Here is a 27758-nt window from a genome sequence, read left to right as displayed (position 1 = left end):
TTCTTTTCACTCTTTCTTTCCTGAAGAATCCCAGGAGGTTAATCATCACAGACTCCCTTCCTGAAGCTTCCCAGAGAAACAAGACGGTCTACCGAAGTCAACGCCGGTGGATTTGTCCTGCTTCACTGGTAACCACTAACCAGTAGACCAACTTCATTTCTAACTCCCATAACATACCTTACCCTTATTTCCTTCTTTTAGTACCCCAACCTCTAAACTTCGCCTAAACATCCTAGCGAAGCACATATACAGGGTGTATATAAACATGTGGAAACTTTAGGGATTTATTCGTGACATCAAAACATAACAAAAAGTTCATATGAACATGGGTCCGCAAATCCTTCGTTAGGGAGGTATGAAAGGAATTCCCTGTAGTTACTCCTGGTTGTGTAATGTACCTCAAATGTGCATTTGTACTCACTTTCTTGTGTACAGTTGGGCATGGCATTTTGTTTTGTCTGATTGTCGTTTGTTCTGTTTTACAGTAACTTCCATCACAACGCATCACAACGATGTATTCAGTGTCTGAAATGACGGATATGCACTACATGTACGGCCTAGCAGATGGGAATGCGTGCGCAGCACGTCAACGTTATGCTGAACGTTACCCTGGGAGGCAGTTACCTTGTGAACGAACGTTTGTACGACTACACCAACGCTTGCGAGAGACGGGCACATTTGAGAAGAGAGTTGCAGATGGTTGGAGACCACGCGATATATGAACGCCTGAGCTTGAAGAACGGGTTCTTCAGACTGTGGATGAAACTCCATCAACCAGTACAAGGACAATTGCGAGAAGGGAAGGCGTTAATAACATGACGATCTGGAACATTCTACATGAAAATCTTCTCTACCCGTATCACCTTCAACGGGTGCAAGGATTAAATGAGACAGACGTTCAGCCACGAATAAATTTCTGTCAACGCATGTTAGGGCAGTGTGCCGTGTTTCTACAGTTCTTAGCATGTACCTTATTCACTGATGAGGCTGGCTTTCCACGTGATGGGATCTTCAATTATCATAACAATCACATCTGGGCTTATGAAAACCCTCATGCAGTGCGACAAGACAAACATCAACAGAAGTTCAGCCTCAACGTGTTCATCTCATTGTCCCTACTTCTTTCCGCAAAGTCTGACTGGACAAACGTATCTACAGTTTCTCAGACATGAGTTGCTGCATTTACTTGATGATGTACCTCTAGACGTCATCCAACGAATGTGGTTTATGCACGATGGTGCTCCACCGCATTTTACACGGATAGTTCGCCATTTTCTCGATAACCAGTTTCCGAACAGATGGATTGGTCGCGGGGGATCCATTGCATGGCCTGCCCGATCGCCAGATTTAAACCCAATGGATATTTTCCTTTTGGGACATTTAAAATCCTTGGTACATTCAACTCCTGTACCCAATGTCGATGTTCTGAGGGAGCGTATCCAACATGGATTTGACCAAATAAGGAACACATCAGGTGTTTTCCACAACGTACGGCAAAGTATGGAACGCAGACTCAGGGGATGCATGGAAGCAGGAGGCGGTCACTTCGAGCAATTTTTGTAAATGGCAATGTGTTTGGTAAATGTATCTTTTTTGTGCCATGAATATTAAATCCTTTCATACATGTAAATGTGTTTGGTCAATGTCTCATTTTTGTGCCATGAATATTATTTCCTTTCATACGTCCCTAACGAAGGATTTTTGGACCCATGCTCATATGAACTTTTTGTTTTGTTTTGATGTCAAGAATAAATCCCTAAAGTTTCTGACACATGTTTTTATACACCCTGTATATAACCATTACTAAAGTGTTCAAGCTGAAATATAATCCTGCAATACATTTATAATAACAAAACTGTACTAAATTGTAATAACTTCATTATCGTTTTGTGTATATATAAATGTTTTGTGATGCAATAACTCTTTATCTACTCTCGATCATAACCGATACACTAACCTCATCCTCTTTTCCGTATCATATTTCATGGTTTATATAATTATTATTATTACTAACTAACTAACTCTCTAGCCTTCTTAAACCCGAAGGTTCATGGCTGCAGCAACACAGGCCTTCCATCTTTCTCTGCCTTCAGCAAGTTCTATATACTCTTTTCCATCCCTACCGATTTCCCTTAGGTCCATCTCAACGTTGTCCCTCCATCTTCGTCTTGGCCTTCCTACAGGTCTCTTACCATCAGGTTTCCCAACAAGAATCCTGTAAACTCCTCTTTCCTCTCCCATTCGTGCCACATGGCCTGCCCATCTAAGTCTTCTTGATTTAATTATTCTAATAATATCTGGACATGAATACAAATTATGTACTTCTAAATTATGTAACCTTCTCCACTCACCTGTCTCCTCATCCCTTTTAGGTCCAAATATTTTTCCAAGGATCTTATTTTCAAATACTCTCAATTTATGTTCCTCTTTCAATGTAAGGGACCAAGTTTCACACCCATATAATACTATAGGCAAAATTACGGTTTTGTATATTTTAACTTTTAGTTTCTTAGATATTAAACGAGAAGACAAAAGTTTATGAAGAGAGAAGTAACATGCATTTCCTGAATTAAGCCTACTTTTATTTCCTCTTTAATATAATTTTCATTTGTTAACATTACTCCTAAGTATTTGAATTTGAAAACTGGTTCAAACGAGTTGTTATCAAAAATTAGATTTTGATTATTACCTAACACTTGGTTTCGGCCTGTAAGCATATATTTAGTTTTCTCTTGGTTAACTTCCAAACCTATCTCTTTAGCAGTTTTGAAAAAATATTTTAGCATTATTCTTAATTGTATTTATATTATTATTATTTCTGCAATACAATTACACTTACTCTTGTTTTTGCTTTAAATTTCATTTCAGTTACTCTTACATACACCCCAATCCATAAAAATAAGAAAAAACACGTACCACGTACACACACACACACACAAAAAAAAACAGCAACCACAAATTATAACCGATGTGCCAATTACCATTTCCATGTGCCAATTACATATCCCCATCGGTCTTTCTACGCTTTCCCCCAAGATCTTATTTTCTGCTCTCTGAGAAGAAACCCAGCTGCCTCGCCGAGCGTTAGTTCCCATGAAGCCTAAATTTATATCACCACCCCTACTTCAATGTGAAGGAAACAGTGTGTCCGGCAATAAACTCCCATATCTGTTCCGTACAAATTCACCTAAACTCTGGCTCACGTCAAGATAATTTCAGCCCAGATGGAGCCTATCGAGATAATTTCGGCAGAGAAGGAGCTAATCACCTGGAACTTCAGGCATTTAAAATTTAAAACCCCAAGAAGACTTTCTCCCTTGTTTTGAACAAAGATCCTCTGTCCTCGTGAGATTTTGCAGGTGGCCAGGCTCGGAATCTAGACAATCGCCCTACACATGGTGCTCTCCACGAGACGCATAAATTCCAAGACCACCGCCCGCTAGTCTGGCTCATAGACAGCTCAGTGACAAGAAGGATAAGTACAGAATTTTGAACTCCAACCCTGCCAGAACATTTCTTTTCGTATATCCTCGCTTCGATGCAATTTCGACAGCAAAGGAAGGAATAACTTTACTGAAGTGTCCGAGTTGTGTGCGATAAAATTTGAGCTGAGAGCCATTAAAATTAATTAGAACAGATGCTTTTCATTCCTCGAGATCAGCTCTCAAACAAGGTGCTATTGTGTTTTCATGCTATGCGATTATCGCCTCTCAGTAAGCAATTCTCACCCTTAACTCCCCCGTGTGTTACGATTATCGCCCCTACATACAGAAGTGACCACGTGTGGGCGGAGCAAAAAGTTCAACGACCAATAGAGTGAAGGACAATTCTTCGGAGAACGGAAAGAAAAGACGAAGTAAGGACTTAGCAGAGGCAGTGCAAAGTGAGAGTGGAAATACACAGTTCGACATTCATTTTTTAGAGAGACAGTTTTAGAACATTCACAGTTAAACTTTCAGCACCTTTATAGGCCAGAGAGAAATTGTTTTCTCTTCTCTGGACCATGCATCGAGTCCTAGCTTTGTGATTTCAAACTTCTTTAACGTAACTGGATAGGCCATGGTGCTAGAAACATAGCTTATGTACGTATAACGCCGACCATCAGCGGTCCGCGTTGCTCACTTGTTTAGATCCGGCGCATTGTGGGTCGGTATCCGTGTGTTTTTCTTATGGTGCCTCAGTAGGAGAGCGGAATTGTAAGTATTTCTACAGAAATGTATTAAATAATATGTCGTAACTTACTTCAGTGTCCAGTATTCTGATTTCTGATTTCCGATTCCTGATTTTTAAATTCAAGATAAATTCATGGTAAATTTGGCTTGTAAACGAAGACCGATGAAAAGGGAACTTCATCGTCTCTTTCCATCGGCCGTATCTTGGACCGTGACAAATTTTAATGGTACATTTTAATTTCTCCTTACATTAGAACATCCATGCCTAAAAATTAGCAGTAACCTTGGTTCGAACCCTAAACGCCTCTGTTTGTATCATTTATATTAATTACTAATATAAATGGCTTTTCCCGAACAGGGACTTGTTTACAAGCCAAGTTTAATGTACCGTTTCTAAAATTCTAAATGTTCTAAATTTGCCCTAAATTTCATAAAGAAATCAGGACACTAAATGGTAGTTGCATGCCTCGCGAGTGAACTAACTTCCGAGTAGAATACGTCACGCTTAGAAAAATGACAGCGAGTGATTTGTTTATATATTTTTAAATGCACATAAGTAAAAAGCGAAAGTATAAGTAAAGGGGAACTATGAAGCTAGAAGCTAAATTTGAGGGCGAAATAACTTAATAGCTACCATGAAAATAAAGTATGATAAGTTAATAGACGACCATGCATTAAGAATTTCTAGTGTTGTTTTATAATGCCAGGGGGAAGAGATATGTTAATCTCATAACTAAGAAAACTATAATTGAAAAATGGCAGCATCAATGGAGGGACTTAAGGAGTCCCTGAATGAAGCTTTGAGAGCAATATGGCAATTATGCGGAAAAGTGGATTCAATTAATGAAAAACTAGATCGAAGTTTGGAAGAGAGTAATGAAAAGTTAATTAAAGAAAATGAAGAAGGGGGAGACAAAATAAATGCACTCTTAGAGAGTTATGATGATGAATTAATTGTTAGTGAGGTACAGCAGGCAGAAGTTAGGCCTAATGAAGACAATGCTATTGTTATGGATTTTGATAGAGCTAAGAAGCATGAGTTTGATATTAGTAATAGAGTAACTTTTGAGCTAGGAGTGAGGGGGGATATGACCCACTTTAAGAAGATTATTGCTGATGAATTAAGGCTAATTGAGTATGGTGAAATAGGATTGATGTACCGTAATGAGAAGGTTAGGAGTAGGCTGCGTAGCTTTGAAAGTTGGAGGATTAATGAGAGAAGGGGAATAAGGGGGAAAGTAGAGCGTAATGGCAAGAATAATGCATCTACATTAATGATAGCTCAAGGTAGCAAGTACGTGAATGAATTAATGATACCCCTCTATGATTTGCCTGCCAGCAAGGAAATGAGCAGGGGCACTAAATGTACAGAAGCTAGCGTTAACCTAACCAGCAATGAAAGTATGTCACTACTCATGAATCTTAACTGTAGCCAAGACACTAAAGCATATCTTTTTAGCATTCTAGTAGACGAAGTTAACGTAGCATTGATCAACACCCGTACGGCTCTGCGTAATGTCAAAGGTAAAGGACGGCACGACGTTTCCGCCTCGTTCCGTAACCATGTAGGCCAGACAACACCCAACATGCATAAAATATTTCAAGTATGGAAGGGTAACAGAAAAAAGAAGAGATGTAAAGTACACAAATGTACCAGAAGGTAAGAGGCCAGATTTTTATGATGACTGTGCAATGTACACACTTATTACATCAATATAAGTGTAAATAATGAGCAATTTCTTCCAAAATTAATTTTTTCAGTAACTTCGTAGCTGCGGAACAGCAGAAACACCCCATACTTCTTACCAACATACAGTTTTTGAGTTGTTTACAAAATGATAGCAAAATTAGATCAGAAATTAGCTGTATTTTACAAAATTTCTGCAAGATGGCATAGCAGCCACTATGATTATCATTTTTTGAACCGATAGAAACTTTGCATACCAGATTTATTGGTACCAGTAGTGTTTTTAGACTACCATGATATCTTAATACATTTATAGAGTAGAAAAAAGGAAGAGAAAGATTTTTTAAAACTGTATTTTGGAGAAATATATAGATAGATGGCATATCATATGTTGCGAATAGCATTACGTAATCCCATGCCGAAAGGGAAGTCCTCTTAAAGGACTGGAGGCTGGGAGACTCTTTTACACTTGATTCTCAGGATGGCGTAAATAGAATCTTGTTCTTTATTTCTCCTTCAACGTAAAAATTGGTTCTTAAAACAATATTTGGCTTATCTTTCATTTTCCAAACTTAAAAGCGTTACGCTGTTAAATAAGGCACTTAAAATGAATTTTCAGCATAAAAGCTACAATTTTTGTAACAAAATCTTACATTTAGAACTTAATAATAACAATTAAACTATAAGTTACTTAAATATAAAGAGTTAAGCTTGTATTGCTTCATAAAATTGAACTACTATGACATAAAAATCCACATTTTGTCTGAACTAGTACTTTTGCGGAGAACTCTAATTTTAAATCAGCCATAACATGCTAAATTACAGTTGGATCTTTATGAAAACTAATTAATGAAGTCATAAATAGACTACCCTTGAAGGAAATTACAAAATATCAACCAGGACTTGAATAATTTTATTTTTAATTATCCAGTTTTTATACGAAGGTGTCGTATCGGAGGCTCGTAAACCGAGAAACTTCGAATTTATGTAAAAATTTTACTTTTATTTCAGGATATTTACTTCGAACTTGTTTAATTATTTAATATAAGTGTTATAGAAGTTTTGCAACCAACTACCATTTAAAGTTAGTGAAAATCAGTGTTGCCAACTAATTTTTTAGAAAATTTTTGACGTTCCGAGGAATTATTTTCCGAAATCACCTTTCTTCGATGTACTGATTAAACCAGCATACCTGTGACTTGTGTAATCATACAGTATAATAGTTACTAAGTAACAATTCATTAGAAATGGTTTTGCAACCATCAACTTTAATATTTTTCTCAGCATGCGTGCTTACCTATACATGCTGAATGCGACGGATGACCTGATGATAGATAAGAATTTAAAATGAAAAGGGAGACCAACTTCTTCGTTTTATATATCTCCCTAGGGTTAATTTCTTGCTATAGAGAACCTCAAAGATCAAAATTTCTATTCTCAAAGGAGACTAGAACCCAAAATTTATTTTGCCACCATTTTGGAATACTTTTGGTATACCCCGGGTAACTTGAAAAGATTTTTTTGGTGTGGAAGTTAAGGAGTTAGGAAGAGGAAGATTGGAGCACACCGCGTGTCACCTGTCCTCCCAACAGCTCATAAGACGCTATGGCAGCGTGAGCTAAACATAATTTAAATATGGATTTGACTTAATCATTGCGGAATTCGACAGTTTTCATGCGCGGAGCATATTTTATTTTACACTTTGCCTTCTTTAGGCTTTAAGGGATTTTTTTTTTATCAACATATTATCTTGCTGTCGGATTCAAAGGGGGGGACTCTTTTATATATACATGCGGGTTGGGTTTGGACGTGTTCGGTTCCTGGATTCTATCAGCCACGTGAAAGGTCGACATTTGGCTGCTAGAAGTTAGGGCCTAACTACGTAGTCCTCATAAAATTGCCCTTTGCGGCTAAAACATTGCAACAATTGCTTAAGAATAAGTAAGACAACAATTACACTCGACCAAAAAGGAAAAATTTCATACACATGCATACACTTGTAATATAGTTGTATTTTAATCTTTTGATTTTATGATGTAACTAACAGAAGGTGGTGTTAAGTCATCTGTTTGTAATAATCTCATACATTTGCTCATATTAACTTCTTCATTATATCTAAACAATAATATTATCTTAATATTTTTGATGTGTTTAAATTTTATGTTTTATCATTTTGTAATCCTAATTTTTGTAAACTTGTGTAATCAGGTGCAACTCTATAAATGCACACACGTGACTCAGTAAGTCACCTTATCATTTTATTAATGTCTAGTTAGTGGTGAAACTTATAATTTTGTTTATTTAGCACAGTCATAGTGCCATGTAATCCTTTATTTACTTAGAAGAAGAAGTAGTTTTCTTTGTTTTCTTTTTCATTTGTTTGTCAATATTTACAGAAAATATTAATATCAATTGATTATTGATTAATCTATTTCTATGTTTTATCTAAACATGTATTCTGATCTATTATAGTTAATATTTGATAGGCTAGACACGCCAGACCAACCAAGGCATTGAACGGCCAGTGATGTATGATGAAGAAAATAAGTTGGGTCTGTATAGTAAAATAAGGATTAAGTTTGTATAACAACTAGGTTCATGCACCATTTAGCTTTGATCAGGAGAAAATGGAGGCTAGATCTCCATAATGATTATTCACTGTTTGTTTTTATGTTGATAAGGAGAGTATTTAAATTTTGGCATTTTAACTGGCTCAAGTTGCATAATTTTACTTAATGTAAGGTATAAGACACAGAATAAATACATCTACCACATACACTTGCCGACAACACACAACAAGGATTTTGGTGTTATAAGAGGGTTGCGTTAATTTTAATTTGCCCAAGGAGGCCTATGCTTTACATAGCATAAAGAATGTGCCTATGATGCACACATAATTCCTGCCATAGAGCAGAAGATTTGCCCATAGTGGCCATTATAGTTTTAAGTATGCACATGTAAGGGGCTGAATGCCCGTGCAGCAAATACTGTCTAACCTATGAAGTGTGTTAGTGGAATAGACTTGTGTTGGTAAAGCCTTGAGCCCAGTAATGAAAAATCAAATAAGCTAGAAACAATGAGATAAATTGAAGAGAAGGGTGCATGAAGAATATAAAATAAAGGGAATTTTCTTATTTTAATATGTGTATCGGTAAATTTTTCAATTTTAATTTTTAAACTAGCCAACAATTTTTATATAATATCTTATTAAATCATGTATTGATTTTCATAATTATACTGTCTATGTAGAAGCTACAAAATTTTTGTGTAATTTTCTTTGCTCGTAAAAATGTAATCAAGAGACATAGTGGTCAAGTACAAGAAGACAAGGAACTTAAAGTGGTAAAGAGACTTGAAGTTGTGACGTGTGAAGAAAGTGCATGAAGATAAATTAAGACTTTCAACTAAGCATATTCTAATGCCTTTAAAACTTTCACAGAATAAGATACTACAGCCAAAGAGATGGCAGGAGAAGAGGTACCAAGGAGACTCCGGACACATTTCTCCAGCTGATACGGGAACTCCAGTCAGACAGACCAGATGACAGAAGGAGAAGCCAGGACAGGCTACCATTCCAAGACGACTAGGCAATGAGGGCAGCACACCATTATTACCAACCATGCTCCTGAGCCACTCAACACCGGAGTTAGCAGTCAGAAGAGAGAAGAAGATGCCATGGACACCAAATGAAGCAGTGAGGGCACAACTCACTTGCCCGGAGCCAATCTAGGCAGGAGGAGAAGCAGCAGAAGAGGACTACAGCTATGGGAGAAAGAGAGAGGCAGGCAAACTTGCCAATACAAGGCAGATGTGACCCGAACACTTAAGTCTACGGGTGCTAGGGTTACAGTCTGACCTAAGTTCACATCGGTAGGCAAGACCCATCAGAAGTCCTGCAGGAGGCAACGCAACAGCGAACTGAAAAAATTTGCTTCCCTACATTTCAGCAAATTTTATTCGGGAGCAGGGGGATGTATAACCGATGTGCCAATTACCATTTCCATGTGCCAATTACATATCCCCATCGGTCTTTCTACGCTTTCCCCCAAGATCTTATTTTCTGCTCTCTGAGAAGAAACCCAGCTGCCTCGCCGAGCGTTAGTTCCCATGAAGCCTAAATTTATATCACCACCCCTACTTCAATGTGAAGGAAACAGTGTGTCCGGCAATAAACTCCCATATCTGTTCCGTACAAATTCACCTAAACTCTGGCTCACGTCAAGATAATTTCAGCCCAGATGGAGCCTATCGAGATAATTTCGGCAGAGAAGGAGCTAATCACCTGGAACTTCAGGCATTTAAAATTTAAAACCCCAAGAAGACTTTCTCCCTTGTTTTGAACAAAGATCCTCTGTCCTCGTGAGATTTTGCAGGTGGCCAGGCTCGGAATCTAGACAATCGCCCTACACATGGTGCTCTCCACGAGACGCATAAATTCCAAGACCACCGCCCGCTAGTCTGGCTCATAGACAGCTCAGTGACAAGAAGGATAAGTACAGAATTTTGAACTCCAACCCTGCCAGAACATTTCTTTTCGTATATCCTCGCTTCGATGCAATTTCGACAGCAAAGGAAGGAATAACTTTACTGAAGTGTCCGAGTTGTGTGCGATAAAATTTGAGCTGAGAGCCATTAAAATTAATTAGAACAGATGCTTTTCATTCCTCGAGATCAGCTCTCAAACAAGGTGCTATTGTGTTTTCATGCTATGCGATTATCGCCTCTCAGTAAGCAATTCTCACCCTTAACTCCCCCGTGTGTTACGATTATCGCCCCTACATACAGAAGTGACCACGTGTGGGCGGAGCAAAAAGTTCAACGACCAATAGAGTGAAGGACAATTCTTCGGAGAACGGAAAGAAAAGACGAAGTAAGGACTTAGCAGAGGCAGTGCAAAGTGAGAGTGGAAATACACAGTTCGACATTCATTTTTTAGAGAGACAGTTTTAGAACATTCACAGTTAAACTTTCAGCACCTTTATAGGCCAGAGAGAAATTGTTTTCTCTTCTCTGGACCATGCATCGAGTCCTAGCTTTGTGATTTCAAACTTCTTTAACGTAACTGGATAGGCCATGGTGCTAGAAACATAGCTTATGTACGTATAACGCCGACCATCAGCGGTCCGCGTTGCTCACTTGTTTAGATCCGGCGCATTGTGGGTCGGTATCCGTGTGTTTTTCTTATGGTGCCTCAGTAGGAGAGCGGAATTGTAAGTATTTCTACAGAAATGTATTAAATAATATGTCGTAACTTACTTCAGTGTCCAGTATTCTGATTTCTGATTTCCGATTCCTGATTTTTAAATTCAAGATAAATTCATGGTAAATTTGGCTTGTAAACGAAGACCGATGAAAAGGGAACTTCATCGTCTCTTTCCATCGGCCGTATCTTGGACCGTGACAAATTTTAATGGTACATTTTAATTTCTCCTTACATTAGAACATCCATGCCTAAAAATTAGCAGTAACCTTGGTTCGAACCCTAAACGCCTCTGTTTGTATCATTTATATTAATTACTAATATAAAATATTAAAATAATTTTTAGTTATAGGTTTAAAATAACAACAGGTCTTGTAATCTAAAGTTTTGTAATCAAAATACATAAATCAAACAATGTTTAAAGTTATTATAATACATGCAATATCATAAATAAAGTACACGTAAAACAAAAACGGGGGAACCGATAAATTCGGAGCAAAAGACGTCCTGGTTTATACATATTTAAGGTACCAGGACGTAAGCGCATACCCTCGAATGTATGCGGGTGGAGAAGGGCTGCTTCGGGGGTTCCCACCTTTTTTTACTCTCTACACTACCGTTTTTCGAAGAAGTACCGAACCTTGGAACACCCTCGCCACAAACAGCACTGCTTTGTTGTCCAGCTAAGTATGTGATAAGGCCAATTAGCTAATGCGATGCCCTTTGTTCCGGGCGCTTGCAAATCAAAGTCCTGCCTGGCAGCAACTCCAGAAGTCCTCAAAAGGGTCCACAAACTCTGATGCAAGAACCCATAAGCATATTAGCCGAGAAAATTGGACCATATTAAGCGTCGAGGCAAATAAGGAAAGAGGGAGAATCCAAGAAGAAGAAGGAAAGGAAAGTGGAAGCAACAAAACACCAAAAGGTCTAAGATGACGAATGCAATTTGTCGCTTTCCGCTGGCGCGGCAGAGAACCCCGTCTCCCGTTGCTCTTTTTCCATTGGTTGTCGTGGAAATTGGATTACGGAGCACCTTGGGAACAGGATGGGACTGGGGTTAGGCTCTGAAAGGAAAGCTGTTGTGTAGTCTTGAAGGATGACGAAGAATTTGGTCTTTGAAAACCGCGAGAGCTAAATTGGGGTACGTAGAGAAACATGCACAGGATAACAAGTAGAAGCTGTGTACTAGTGTCGGAAAGTAACGCTGATTTGGTTTATTTTACGTCGCTTTTCTGCCACTTTTAGCTAATTTGCGAAGATGGGAATGAGTGATGATATGATGAAATTGATGAATGGACACTCACAAACATCCATGCCCAGGCCGGGATTCGAAACCGGGACCCTTGGCGTCGTAGCGCGATGTGCTAACCACTCTGTCACGCTGGTATTAGAAGTAATATCTACGTTCCTGTAACAAGTTTGAATCGACACACAGCCCGACCCTGTGGCCGAGTGGTTAGCACATCGCGCTGCGACGCCAAGGGTCCTGGGTTCGAATCCTGGTCGGGCTTGGTTGTTTGTGAATGTCCATTCATCAATTTCATCACTCATCCCCATCTTCGCAAATTAGCCTCGAGGCACAAAACGCGAAGTAAAATAAACTAAATCAATCAAATCAATCAATTGAATCGACACACAAGGCACACAACATAGAGGCAAGGGGTGCCATCCCCCGGAAAATGAAACTCAATCTAAAATTATGCGTTTGACACAATTTAATTTTATTCACAATAATTTGTTAATTAGTGTAAGCGCTTTCATTGAAGGACTTTTTTTTTAAAGAGAGAACACTATTACAAGGAAAAATACCTTGCTTGTCCCTTCCTGAAAAAAAAAAACCTGCGGATATTCCTTGAAGCCACACCAGCACTTGTCTCTCTCTTACATGTGCTCGTCCATTCTTAAAGATTGATTGATTGAGTTGGTGTTTTAAGTCCACTTTATGCACAGTAAGGCTAATCGAGACTGGACCTACAGTTTAAAGTGGGGTCCGAACCACTATGTGCCTCCACCGGGTATCGAACCCGGGACCCAGAGCCTCCCCGATGACGCAATGGTAAGGTCGTTTCCTTGTAATCAAGTGGTCCCGGATTCGATACCCGTGAAGGCACAAGTGGTTCGGATCCCACTTTAAAATGTAGGTCCAGTCCCGATTAGACTTACTTTGCATAAAGTGGACTTAAAACACCAAATCAATCAATCGAACCCGGGACCCCTTGATTACAAGGCGACGACGCTACCACTGCGCCATCGGGGATATCATACATCATCAACACCTTTACGATGACGGTCATCATACTCCAACGACAGTAGAACTAATATTAATTATTTGCTTAAGAAAGTTTGGTGCAACCTATTACTTTTTAAACATCGGTACGATTTTTTTCTTTTTGCATTTATATTTGCCCCGCTCCTTACATTTAGTTCTACACGGCCATACGATCCTGAATATATATATATATATTTTCTTGCTTACCTGGTGTTGAATCCAATCCACAGATGGCATCCGAAACTGTGAGATGTGATGTGTCTAATCCTTCACCACCTCCAAGCTCAACGTAGTCAGGCATTCCCCTCTTTTCGCACTGTAAAAATAGTTAGTATTAGGTCCAGACTGTCCTGTAGGTTAGGTTGTGTAAAGAAGTCTTCCATTCATTATTACGAACGTTTACATCATGATCTGAACTATAGAAGAATTAAAGAAAGAGATATGGAAGAACCATTAGTTCCTTTAATATCATGCATGGAAAAACATGGCTGGACCGACGCGCGACAGTAGCTGTTTCATTCTAATGTAAAACCTAACGAGCTTATCTTGTTAGTTGGTAGGGATAGGAAATCTGCAGGCACTGATCAAGAAATTTGAAGTTTTTACGATTGATTTCATTCCAGCATAATCCTGCAAAGGGCAGGTGATTATGTAGGATATCTAACAAGAAACACCTCATGTAATCTTTGCTTGAACAAACATTCGTATTTGTTTGGTTAAATATTGCAAATTTCGCTATACTCTCAAGGGGTTCTCTCACTGAGCATGTACAGTCTGCTTCAATAAAAACGGGACACCTCGATCCTGAAATACTTGCTTCCTTTAAAGTGTGTTGCATAACTATACGGCGGTGTTAGAAGTTGCCATTGAAAATTTGCTACTAAAATCCACTTATTTCACGTAGAGAAGCTCGAATTTCAGGATATAGGTATCCCATTTTTATTCCCGGTGACTGTACGTTAAGAATATAGCAAAAAAGAGAACGACGAATGCTCATATATTCCAATTATAATCTGAAATTTAAAGAAAGATTTCACAAAATAATAAAACTAACTAAGCTTGCATCCACAATACAAAAAGTAATCTTCAATGCACTGATTTAATTCTAATTTTGCTACAACTTAATGACACATGCAGCATCTAGAAATATAGACTGACATGCGAAAAATCTTAATTAAAATTACAATTTATTTGACCTTCAGATACTACAAAACAAAGTATGCTGACAAGTGTATACCAATGAATGAAAAGATTGACAGTACCCTGTGTATGGTCCCCGTCTCAATCTCCATGTTCCTCTTGGAGTTGGACATCCCCACGCTTAGAGACAAAACCTTGACCTTCGCCGGGTAGAGTGTAGTGAGGCTGCAGTTCACATGTTTCCCATAATTCCTCAACGTGTATACTTCCGCTGTGCCCTCCAGCAAGATATTGCAAGCTGCAGTGAAAGGAAAAGACGCTAGAGTTTGACGCTACGAACTCTCTAAATCACTGACGTTTATCCTTAATGTATGCAAGCACACTACACAGATTAACACAAACACTAGTAGTGTGGCAAAAAAATCTTGGTTTGTGTGAATAAGCTTCATGATAAAGCAATTGTGATTTTCAGACATAAATTATAATTACCAAAGCCTCGAACGAGATTGAGAATCTCGGACGCTAAGTTTTGTCTCGCCTCGACAAGTTGAAGAAATTGGTCTCGTCTACGTCTGGAACTTTCAGACGAGACCAAGACTTGTCTCTGTAACATCCATAATACGATAATTTAAACACATTCTAAACTTCCCGTATGTATGTATGTAAATATATGTATGTACCCAAGCTGTGTGGAAGAGGCATTTGACGTGGCAGAACTTTACATACTTGAGACCGAGACGAATACAAGTCACACATGCTGAGAATACTTTTTCGTGGTATATTTCCGTTGTGGCGATTAGCCTCTACGAGTCATTCTTGTCGCAAACCGTCTCAGGGAAGGTTTAACATTAGTCTGATTGGCGACCGCACACCGGACGAAGCATTTGAATCGAATCACGTTGCGACGGTTTGCAACAAAATAACGAAGTTCCGTGGAATTTGGTTTCGCGTGGAGCGGTTGTGACAAAACGATCTGCGCATGCGCAAATCCACTCTCTTCAGCCACAGACCTCTAATTATAGACCGGAAACGGGGGCAAAAAAATGCTAGTTGAATAGTCCCTGTGCCCCCCCCCCCAAAAAAAAAACATGGCCGCAGTGCAAGGACAGTAGCAGTATTTAGATATATAGATTCAATTCAAAACATATAAATTCATCTAATAATAGTATATGCACAGCATACGCATTGATACATTGATTCTGCTGTAAATAAACTGTTATAACACATCGTTACCCGCGTCCCAAATTATGAAAGACAAACCTAGACCTACTGTGAATATCGACAAAATCTGCAATCACATTTTAGCGTCGTGTCATGTTGCGTCGCTTCGTGTCCTGTGTGTGGCTGGCCTAATTCTGCAGAATTGTTAATACATTGTGGGCATTGACCTAAAATAATATAATTTAAACAGAAATACCTAACTTAGACGTTTCACAATTTTTTGTGTGCAATGACGTGTTAGCGGTAAAGTGAATGCATCGCTTTAATGTGAAGCCACGTGAAGCAACGTACCGACAGTGTTGCAATATGCAAATATTAAACACCAGAACAAGAACACTCTCTAGGTTAGAATGTTTACCATAGCCAGTGGGAAAGGAGATGCCGTAGCCACTAGCGCCATCAAACGGCAACTTGAAGTTACGAATCCATTGAGCACGGTTTAAATATAAATGGACCGCGGCTCAAGAAACTCATAGAGTGATTTACTAAACTTCATCAAATTACATTGGAGGATGTATTATTTGTATTACATTTTGTGTTTATATTGAAACACATTGAAACAAAAAAATGCTGGTTTTAAACATTGCGCAATTGTTTTTATTTCATGTTATGTATAATTGGCTACCCGCCAGTATATTCAATTTAACTGAAACCATAAACTTTACATGGGCTTATTGGATACAAAGGAGAAAGCATCTTACATCAGGAAATGCTCATTTGTGTACTCGATTTCGTGTGTTGAGTCTCTGACATTGTTCCCTATCTGCATATTGCAACACTAGCGCATCGATTTGGATTTCGTTTCAATGGTTAAACTCACCTCTTACCGTCGTTTCGTCACCACGAGGACAACAAGCGATTGGCCTAACCTCTAATAACCTTGGTAGTGCCCCAGGCACTGGCAGTGTGCAACATTGGTTGCCTAGGTGGCAGCACCTTACAAAACAAGGTTGTTTTGTATATTTTTCTTTCACTGTGCTAAAAGATTATGGGAACCCCTTCTCCTGCATTTACATTTTAATTTAGTGAGGAAACTAGAGAAATAAGAGACTATAGTGAGTGTGTGTGTGTAGTGTAGTTGAGAGACAAGCCAAGTAATTGTAAGAATCAAGATGCAATTCTTCACCATATACGTTGTCTTGCCAGAAACTGAGTTGTGGGAATTTAAACATATTTTTTTTGAGTTCCTGCAATGGTTACTATATCACTGATGTGAAAAATATTGATTATCGGTTTACATAAAATTAAAAAATGTAAAGTGCTCCCCTGTGCTTTACACCTCGCCATGAAGGCGTATAGGGGGTGTTAGGGCTCCACACTTTCTTCATCACAGCCGAAGGTGTGGGCGATGTGATCTGCAACACGCCTCTGGCCGCCTTCACCGCCCGAAGTTTCTTCCAGTTACCCACTTTATAGGATGCTGGGTGGGCGCAGGAGCCGCTTGAACAGATGGAAAGAATTCCGGTTTACCTCCGTCGGGATCGAACCCGGGACCCCTGGCGTCGTAGCACGCTGAGATAACCACTCTTTTTTTATTTTTTTATTGTCTCATTCTGATATACAAGTTATGGAATTACATTGTTTTTGACATAAGTGTAGTACTGCTATTACAATTCGTATTTCTATCTGGTTAACCTTTACATTTTTGTTTGACCTAAATTAAGTATAAAGCACTAATAAGAAATTTGCATACCATTTCTTCCTTGCTTGGAGAGGAATTTTTTCATATTGTTCTTGCAAGAAGATACTGAATTGTTTCTTAAAACTGCTCTCGTCATTGTGAAATATATATAATAAGTATTCTGTTATCAACCATTGTACTGCTCGTTGTTTTGTTGGTGGATAAAAATTGAAAGCAGGAAAAACTATATCTGTATCCGTAAACTTTGTTAATGAGGTGCGGCATATACGACTGAGCATTGTTCGCAATTTGTTCCACGCCGTGGAGGAGTTTCGACACTTCGTTAGCCTGTGGGCTAAAGAGTCAGGCACGTTGCATGATATACAGTTAGGAGAGTCACTGATTCCATATTGGTATGTCCTATCTCTTGTCACTATAACACGATGAACCACTTTGTACCATATTGATTGGCCAGCTTTTGAAAGGTGTTTGGCGGAGACATTTTCCCATATTTGTGGCCAATTATGTGTATTGAAATCCCTGACTATTCGTGGTACTGTGTGCTTGAAACTATTGATTTCACTATATAACTTTTTGACAGATGGTGTAATTGTCTCATGTCGTAATAACTGGTAGCATACCTGTAAAGCGATGTCCTTATAAAACGAAAATCTTTTGGGGATACTTTGGATATCGATGGGAGCTTCTAATGGAATGTCCTGTATTATCGTCTGTATACATGCTTGGGTCGTTGACTCGTGCAGTGAGAAAGCTGTTTTAAGGCCAGTCTGTACAAACAATGCTCTTGCCTGTGTGTTCACGTGTATTAGTGCCAAACCACCTGTCTTCTCTGATGACGTGACCTCATTTATTGCCACCCGGAAAATTGTATCGTGCCACAAAAAGCAGCCAACAGCTTTGTTGACCTTGGCTAAGTGCTGTGTTTTGAAGGGCAGGATTTTTGCTACACACCAAAGTTTAGAGAGAGCAAAAACGTTGATAAATCTTACTCGTGTTTTTAAACTCAGAGAGCGCATCTTGTTCACTCTGAGGACGTAGATTGCCCTCTCGCACGTGAGATTACTATTGGCTTCGATCGTTTCATCGATATTTGCATAGAAGTTTATACCTAAAACTTTTATTTTCTTGTCTACAGGGATCTCCGTATTGTTTGTGAAAGGATTCTCCTTGCCAAGGGGCATTAGGAATGACTTTCGATTGTTTAGTTTTGCTCCTGAGGTGAGCTCAAAAGTATGTATTTGGCTTTTAACACTGTACAGATCTCTTTCATCCTTGAGAAAAATCGTGACGTCGTCCATGAAACTGCCAACTTGTATTGTGGTGGAAGCGATAGAAATGCCCTGTAAATGATGCTGGATACTAAACAAAAAGGGGGCTATTGTGAGGACGTACAATGTGCTACTCAAGGGACTACCTTGTAGTACACCTCGTCGCATTTTAAAACTTGTTGTCAAGAAACCATTTATTTTGAGTTTTAGCAGCATATGATTATATAATGTTTTTATCCAATTAAGAAAAGTGTCTCCGAAGCCATATGCTTCTAAGACTTTGTACAGATATTCGTGGCTCACTCTGTCATATGCTTGAGAAAAATCTAAAGATAGAATTGCTTCTGATGCATTCTTATTTTGTTTGGTAATAATTACGTCTCTTATCGTTTGTAGCAAGTGATGTATACTTTGGGACGTATTACAAGCGAACTGTAAATTGCCAATAAGTTTAACCATATATTTTTTTAAACGCTGATTTATGCACCTACTTATAAGTTTGATGTCACTGCTCAATATGGAAATTGGCCTAAAATCTGTGACGAACTTTGGATTTGCCTTTTTGGGAACTAACACTATAACTCCCGTGCTACTGGTCTTCCCTATGGTCCCTGTTGTCAACACTTCGTTGACCCATTCCGTTAATTCGTCTCCTATTAGATCCCAGAAACATTGATAGAATTCTGATGGTAATCCATCTTCGGCTGTAGTTTTATTCCTCGGAGCTTTGAATACTGCATCATGAACCTCCTTTTTACTAAACGGTTGTGTGAGCTCAGTTCTTTCATTTTCTGTCAGTGACGCAGGGAGGTAGTTCAAAAAATTGCATTGCGTTTCTGTTGGATTAAAGGCTTGACCAAGAAGATTTTTATAGTATTGCAAAAACCTGTCGTGTATACTATGAGGGCTGGTGACAACTTCACCGGAATCTGAAGTTAATTTATGAATAACGTGACTCCTGGCGTGTTTATGTTCTTGAAGAATGTGACTTAGTGTGGCTTGCTCGTCTGGGTCTATAGGAAGAATCTTGCTCTTTATTATTGCTGCAGATTTTCGTTTCCTATGTATAGCAAGTAATTGCGCTTTTATTTCATTTGCATAAGGACGATCGAAATTACCTTGCAATGCTAAACGCTGGAGATCATTCAAGACTGCATACAAAAAATTATATTTGTTTCTTTGATCTATACTAACCTCTGCACTGAAGAATTTACTGACCTGACGAAATTTAGGCTTAACTCGAGTTTCCCACCACTCGATTAGGGTCTTTTGCACTGGCCGAGAGGCCTTGAGTTCGTTCCACGTTTCCCTGATTAGCTGGACATAACTACCATTGCGTAATAATGTGCTATTTAAAAGCCAGTATCCGCTACCTTGTCGGGGTTTGATCAAATCTAAATTTATTTTGAGAATTGGGACACTATGATCACTAAAGCATACTGGAAAATTTTGAACACTAATGATATATTCCTGAAATCTTGGTGCGACATAAAACCTATCGATCCTTGACGCACTATTGGAGGTGATATGTGTGTAACCTTGACTTTCGCCATTGGTGTGTATCCAAGCGTCACGCAGTTGTAACCCCTGCGTTAATTCATAGAGCGCACGTGAGAAGTTGTATCCTGGATTTTGATCTTGTGAACGAATTACGCAGTTAAAATCTCCCACTAGTATAGTGTCTAGTGTGTGGGATGTCAACTCGGGCCCTACAACTGTTGAAAAAAAATCTTCTCTTTCCCGTCTGTTTTGGCTTCCTGACGGAGCATACACATTACAGAGAAACACTGAGCCTAATTTGGCACTTATTTGTCTGCCCGTGGGATGGGGCACTACATTACGTAAATTCAAGTGTCGCCTACATGCTATGGCAGTCCCTTGTGCAAAGGGAGTAAAATTGTTGTAAACTTTAAACATGTTCAGTACAGAAAAATCGTCTATGGCTACCTCTTGTAAGAGGGCCACATCAATAGACGATTTAATGAGAAAGTCATTGAGAGCAATTATTTTGGTCTTACTTTGCATTTGATTCAAATTTATAGATGCCAAGGTAAATGTTTGCATGATTAGAACTGTCCACAAAAGAAAACTAAACTTACTTACATTCTTCAACATTACTAAACTCTAATTTCTGCCTAGAATGCATTAACTATGCTTTCCACTAAATAAATCTGGGGTAAGTTTGTTACTCGTCGAAGGTTTCTCTTTAATTAGTACATTTCCTGAATGACTTGTTAAACTACCCTTTGAAACATCTTGTTTTGGGGTACCAGGTTCTACTCTAAATTCGTTATGAACTATTGTGGAACTTACGCATTCATTATTTTTCTTCTTCTTTCTACGTAGCACCATGGACTCTTCCGCCACTGACCGTAACCTTGATACAGATCTTGACCGTGATTTCCTAGGAGAGGTAACTACGGGGAATTCTGCCTCCGCGAACAAAGCACTTGGGGGAGGGGGCGGGGGTATGTGATGCATCTCCTCTGAAGTGGTCAATGTTGGCTGCTCCATCTCTTCCCTTCCTGTTGGTGCATTCTTCTCACTAACTTCCTGTCTGGTACCTGTCTCCTCGTCGGTGATTCTGGGGCTATCCGTGTTCCCTCCATTGCTATCTCCTGACGCTGGGACTTCTGCAACTAACGGAGCTGAATCTCTTGGTTTAGTCCGTACGGGTAGCACAGTTGGTTCATATACCATCGGTACATTGTCAGCGGGTATATTAACCGGACCCCTGCGGGGCTGGTTCCCTGAGGATCGACGCTTAGGGCACTGAGCAACTACATGATCCTCCCCCGAACACGCGAGGCACGTACGTACCTGCCCAGGGTATGTTACCCAATAAGAGTCTCCATTCATTGTTACATATGAGGGTATGGGTTTACGTAGTATCATTTTAATCAAGACACGTCCAGTTCGAGTAGGGTAAATGTGATCTGCAGAGTATGTCTCGTCTTCAATTTTTAACACTTCCCCATAAGACCTCATGACACGACTTATCACTTCTGCACTTAATTCAATTGGGACTACATGGATTCTGACGATTACATGCCGCTGGTGGGCCCATTCTACTTCAACTTTATGATCACCATCTACGTCACTGTAGATTACCTCAGCACCAAAATCATTTAGTAACCTTTCTCCTACCACTTTTGTCGCAAATTTCACGTACAAACACTTACGAAAGTAATCTATTTCAAAACTGAGCACTTGGTTCGTAGGCACTTGGTAGACATCATGAAACCATCGATGAAAATCCAATGACGTAGGTCGCGTTTTGACCTCACGGAAAACAAATTTCAAGGTGTTTTCTCTTTGTGTATTCATCGTGAACTATTTCATCGTATCTTCACTGGCTCACGGTAATTGTAGTCAAAACCTCGCTTGCACTCCAAAGGAAAAAAGAACTAACACAACACTAGCAAACCGTATACGGCCCTAGCTAACTCGGACAGTTCGATCACTAAGCCTTCTCACGCGAAGAGCGGAGCTCGGTACGAACTGATACCTGCACGAGCTGCAGGCAGACTGTGAACCACTCCGCCACGGAGCCCGACGACGACTGAGCTACCGAGGCTCAATTTACATAGACGATTACACCACCCTGCATGGGTTCGGATGACTCGCATATGACTGTTGACTCTGAATAATTTCAGCATGCTGATTCCAAAAATAAAATCCATTTCTACCCGTCACGTCACGTTTCTTCAGAAAATAGCAGTATATTTACTGCCTTCATTTCACAATAAAATGTGTAGTTTCATCATTTCTTCAATAGATGGCTCTGTTTAGATGGTGGTAAAAATATTGGTTTTCTACAATACAAATCCTCCAATTTTTGAACTATAAATGCCCATAGAGTTGAAAGCATTTCATTCACCTTCTATCTTCACAAGACACATTGACATGAAAATTGTAAACTTTGATTACGTAAGTTCCATTTTCGAAAACCCTGCAAGGGCTCCCGTGTTCGATTCCCGGTGGAGGCACATAGTGGTTCGGATCCCACTTTAAACTGTAGTAAAACTGTCCCGATTAGCCTTATTGTGCATAAAGTGGACTTAAAAACACCAAATCAATCAATCAATCGAAATCCCTCATAAAAATTTCCTTCACAAAATGTCCAAAACTCAATGTTATAATGTAGTGTGTTGATTGAACTTAATGACGTGGAGGAGAGTCCTGATTTAGAGAAGAATTCTGACGTGATGGCAAGAAATTTCAACCGAAATTTCCTTTGGTGAAATTTATTTTATTGCTAGACGTCGGATTTTATGTTTTTAACCTATTTTTTCCTTTGCACGTAAATAAGAAATAACAAGTTATATCGGCGTTTCATAAAAAAACGAATCAACTAATTAAGTTTTATAGTGCCTAAAATAACCTATTTTGCTTGTTAGAACCTATTTTAGGTATATGTGTCTAAATTAAACATCTTTTTAGGTTTTACAGGATTTTTTATATCTCACAGAGGTATTTACTAGGTTTAGTGGCGAAATAATTCAATGACTGGCGTGTTTCAAACATGTTTTCTGTTGATTTCCTTCCCTCCAAGTATATGATCTTTATCAATGCTTTAAACAAAACAAAAAATGTCTGACGTCACTGTTACCTGCAGACAGTGGCGGCTAAAGGCGACAGTTCCGCCCTACTTTTTGCCCCTGCACTATAGACTCTTAATGCTAAGCCTTGCTTACTAAGATAAAGTAAACTGTCCATGCCCCCCCCCCTCCCCATTCTCAGTTTTGGCACCCAATCGTCTCTACTGGCTGCACAGTCCCAAGTGCAAACTACTAATGTGTGTGGCCTTGCTCACTTTCGCGTCAGTTTGGTCCTTTTTGGCATTCACGCCTTGCGAAGTAATATTTCAGCATTCAAATTAGCACTACTGACTATGTTTCTGTTGAAAGATAATTTTCAGCACATGAAATGATCCTCACAGACAAGAGGTGGAGTTTGAGTGTGGATAATGCAAAAAGATTCATGGTGGTCACTGGGACCATGATAAAATTCAAGTATAATTCCTGGTTTTCAAGTTGAACTTTCCAAAAATTCAAGGATACAAGCAGATGTTTTCTCTATTCCAACCTTACGTATTACCGACTCTCACCCTCCCTTCCACACACAGAAATATTGGCAATGTAAAGGGTTTGTATGATTCCAATGTAACAAAAAATTTACCTAATCAACTTCAAGATATATTATTTTGCAATAATCGTCCGTTTGTCAGATAGATTGTTCTGTAAAAGAAACTAACAAAGTAAATTGATTGAGAAAATTTTGTTTTATTTTCTGTGTAGCTTTCTTTTTCATCCTCAAAAAAATGAATGAAATAAAAGCTAAACTGAGAGAAACTTGCCTCAGGGCATTTATAAACATGTATACATTTAATGGGATATGGATTAATAAAAGTTGCAATTGTTCACGTCTACGGAGAAAAAAATGAGATAGGGAAAACATCCGCTTGTACAGTGTCTCTCAAAAGTTTTAGGACAACGACATTTTAAACTAGGCAACCCAATTTACACAAGGCGTTGGTGGGTTGCGTGTAGAGTTAGGCTAAATTTCAGGGTTGCCACATGCACATTAGGTATTTATAAAATACGCGAAAGAAAGATATCCAAATATTATTGCATAAAACTAGAAAAAAATCAGTATTACATTGTTGCAATACTCTCAGAAAGAAACAACGTCGATTTTCTAGTATTTCATTGTTGATGAGTCTACACAAAGGAAAAGTGGAGAGAGGAAACGAAAGGAAACAAAGCAGAGGAGAAAAGAGAAAGCAATAGGAGAAGCGGAAAAGTAAAGAAGGGAAGAAAATAGAGAACAGAGGAAGTGGATAGCAGAAGTAATAAGAAGAAAGGAAACAGATGCGAGGAGAGATGAGGAAAATGGAGCAGAGAGGAGAGAAGAGAGGAAGAAGAGCAATGTTGATAGAAGAGGAGGAAAGGAGTTTGGAGAGGAGAGGAGAGGAGGAGACGAGAAGAGAGGAGAGGAGGAGACGAGAAAAGGGGAGTGGAGAGTAGAGTAAAGAGAGAAAGAGAGAAGAACGAAATGATGAGGAGAACAATGCCGTGGAGTCGGAAATATAAGACAGGAGAGGAGATAAGAGGAGTGGAGAAGAGTGGGATGGAGACAAGAGGCGAGAAAATTAGGGAAGGCGGTATGAGATAAAAATAGAGGAGAAGGACGGGAGAGAAGAAGGAGAAGGAGAAGTTAAGAACAGAAGGGACTGGAGACGAGAGGAGAGAAGAGGTAGTTGCAGAAAATAGTCTCGGGGTCAAGAACTGATGCACTGATAACATTATCGACATGAAACATTCATTAACATTTTATAATGTATTGGAGAATGTATTAGATCGGTGAGAAATTCTTTTTGGCCGAGTTCAAAGTAAGATAAGATCTTCCACGTAAGATCTTTGATTTTACCTGCGATTATACCACTAAAAATATGAATGTAATTTTCATATTTATAAGATTTATCCAATTTTTCTCCTCTTCTCGGTTCGTTGAAATTGAGATTTTGTTATTTAACATTTCCCCTCCCACCATCGTTAATTCCAAACTGAATCATTCCGTTTCATACGACGTGGACAATGAACGCAATGGGATATGTCTAAAACGCACGAAACGTTTCTGCCACCGGAGGGGTTTGAACCTACGACCATCAAATTAACAATCATTAACGGTAACCACTACCCCCACAAGCTTTCGCTCCTGAACACAGGTAGAAGGAGCTGACCAATGTGAAATGCAGCTCCAACCCCCCTCCTACATGTCATGTGCAAAGAATACTTGTTTGTAACAAAGAAAACGAAGGTAATACGACTGGGCGAAAACATTTAATGGATAATTGCACATGATGGAAACTTTTCATTCGATATTTGCAGAGGTATCTTTGTATTGAACTCGATTTTTGATTTTTTTGATTTTGATTTGATTTTATTTTACTTCGCGTTTTGTGCCTCTTTGCTAATTTGCGAAGATGGGGATGAGTGATGAAATGATGAAATTGATGAATGGACATTCACAAACAACCAAGCCCGACCGGGATTCGAACCCGGGACCCTTGGCGTCGCAGCGCAATGTGCTAACCATTTTTTTTTTTTTTTTTTTTTTAAGGAAAGCCCCCTAAGCGGAAGCTTCCCCCATCACATTCACTCATATCATTTCATTCACATTTTCTATTTCAGGACTTTTTCAGGACAGACAATCACAAATACCCATGCCTTACCCGGGACTCGAACCCGGAACCCCTGGCGTTGTAGCGCGCTCTGCTAACTACTTCGCCACGGAGGTCGACTCGGCCACAGGGTCGGGCCATTGAACTCCAGTGGAAAAAAGTGTAATATTAGTGTGTCTTGAATTGCCACAAATGTAAATGGTTATTTCATTAATATTTGTCAATGTCTTTGAAGCAGAACACAATTATCCTTAGAATATCATAACTCAAGATCTGATACGTGAAAATAACCCTTTGAACGTGTGTCAATTCATTTATTTGTTTATTTTTTTAGAAAATTCCAGATGTAGAACAATGTAACCATTTACACTACTACTACAAATAATGTCACCTTGCTCCTGTTTAATAGAAGGAGAATTAAATAAAAGAGAACAACACCTCGTAAGGAGGATCGAACCTGGGACCACTAGCAGCCCATATCATTTCATTTAATTCTCAATTTCAGGACTTTTGAGGACAGACAATCACAAACATCCATGCCCGAGCCGGGATTCGAATCCGGGACCCGCGGCGTCGTAGCGCGATGTGCTAACCACATCCACCACGGGGGCCGACATCACTACACCACGCCCTTACCTTCCGTTGAATCAACAATGTTTAAGAATTCTGTTCCTCCAATATTGTAAATGTCCTTGGATATACATGTAGTTGAATTTTACTTTAATTTTGAATTGTTTCTTGTAGTATAGCAGCTATCTTCGAGAATATATTTTGGAAGTGATGAAGAAAAACAAGAATATTGGTAGTTGTTGTGAAAATGCTCCTAACTTATTATGTTGATTAGACATTATTATGAAAAATATCTTGAGTCTTGAACATTGCAGGGCTTGTTTTCTGACGCAAGTCTCGTGTCCGGAACAGTCTTATGAAATGTATTTGCTGTTACGTATGGTAACACGAAATAATTACAGCATTTGCAAAAACGTTTGCGAACTGCCAAATGTGCGAGACGTTATACGTAAACAGGCGGAAAATTGTATTCATAAAATCACATCACATTTAACAGTATTAGTCAATAGAGAGTAGTGGAACAGTGTGTTAAGGTGTTGGATTAAATCCTTCTTATTTTTTTTATTTCGAAGAACAACAATTTTTAAGGTAGAACAACAGTCGTTCCGTTCCGCTCTTTATTTCTTATAAATTCTTACACATTCCTTTAATTGATTTAAATAATAAATACAAGTATTGCTTGCTTTTCTGTCATTGACCTAGACAGTGGAATTATGCTTGAAAAGTTCCTGAAAGATCAGATTGGTTAAACCGTTTATTGACAATCGTGAACTTTTCGTTTAATAGATAATTTTTGGTTTTATACGACGGGAGAACATTGGTTGAATTTCCTTTCTTGCTCTTTTGAGATAATATATATATACACACACTTCTATAGTAGCAATCGCGTTCGGGAAAGGTTAAAAAAAATGACTTGGTATTCAAAGGCAGATAAGCTTGGTAGCCTAGCTTGTTCGCGTTCATGAGTCACGCTTCACAAGGCCGCTTCTTATCGCAAAACATTGTGCGTCCATGCACAGCGTCTACACCCAGCAAATTAGAAGTGACCAGAGTCCAATTTTAAAGAAAATCTGAACAATAATAGATTTCATCAGAGGCGGCTAGGTGCGCACTAGCTCAACATGCAATAAGTAATGATTCCTGGCAAACAAAAATGATTATTGAAAAAGTTCTCGGATAGTAAGTAATATGTGCTTTATCGTGTAACATGTAAGATACTTATTGGGATTACCGCGTAGTAGGGCAACCGATCCATGAAAAACAAAATAAAATTTAATGGTTGGTTTAATATAGATAAATATTTTTTTTATTAATTTTTCCTCATTCCCTTGTTTTTCTTATTTTAATAATAACAATAACGCATGGCTGAACAGCTCTCGAAGGGCCTTGGCCTATCTCCCGAC

The 27758-nt window shown here is 38.9% G+C and overlaps 1 protein-coding gene across 2 annotated transcripts in view; it reads right to left on the bottom strand.

Annotated features, from left to right (window-relative positions):
• The window catches only part of LOC145978349 (corticotropin-releasing factor-binding protein), a 129927-nt gene that overhangs the window by 12355 nt on the left and 89814 nt on the right, over positions 1–27758 (bottom strand). For both annotated transcript variants that reach the window (XM_083110943.1, XM_083110945.1), the window contains exons 5-6: positions 14591–14766; positions 13536–13644 (exon numbers count right to left, since the gene is read on the bottom strand). In XM_083110943.1, the coding sequence (XP_082967069.1) occupies positions 13536–13644; positions 14591–14766 (285 nt within the window). The remainder of the gene's footprint in view (positions 1–13535; positions 13645–14590; positions 14767–27758) is intronic.

Source organism: Lepisma saccharinum, chromosome 24, assembly GCF_977018435.1.
Source record: "Lepisma saccharinum chromosome 24, izLepSacc3.1, whole genome shotgun sequence".
NCBI classification, from domain to species: domain Eukaryota; kingdom Metazoa; phylum Arthropoda; class Insecta; order Zygentoma; family Lepismatidae; genus Lepisma; species Lepisma saccharinum.
Note: the sequence above shows the minus strand (reverse complement) of the source record. Positions and strands in the feature narration are given on the sequence as shown.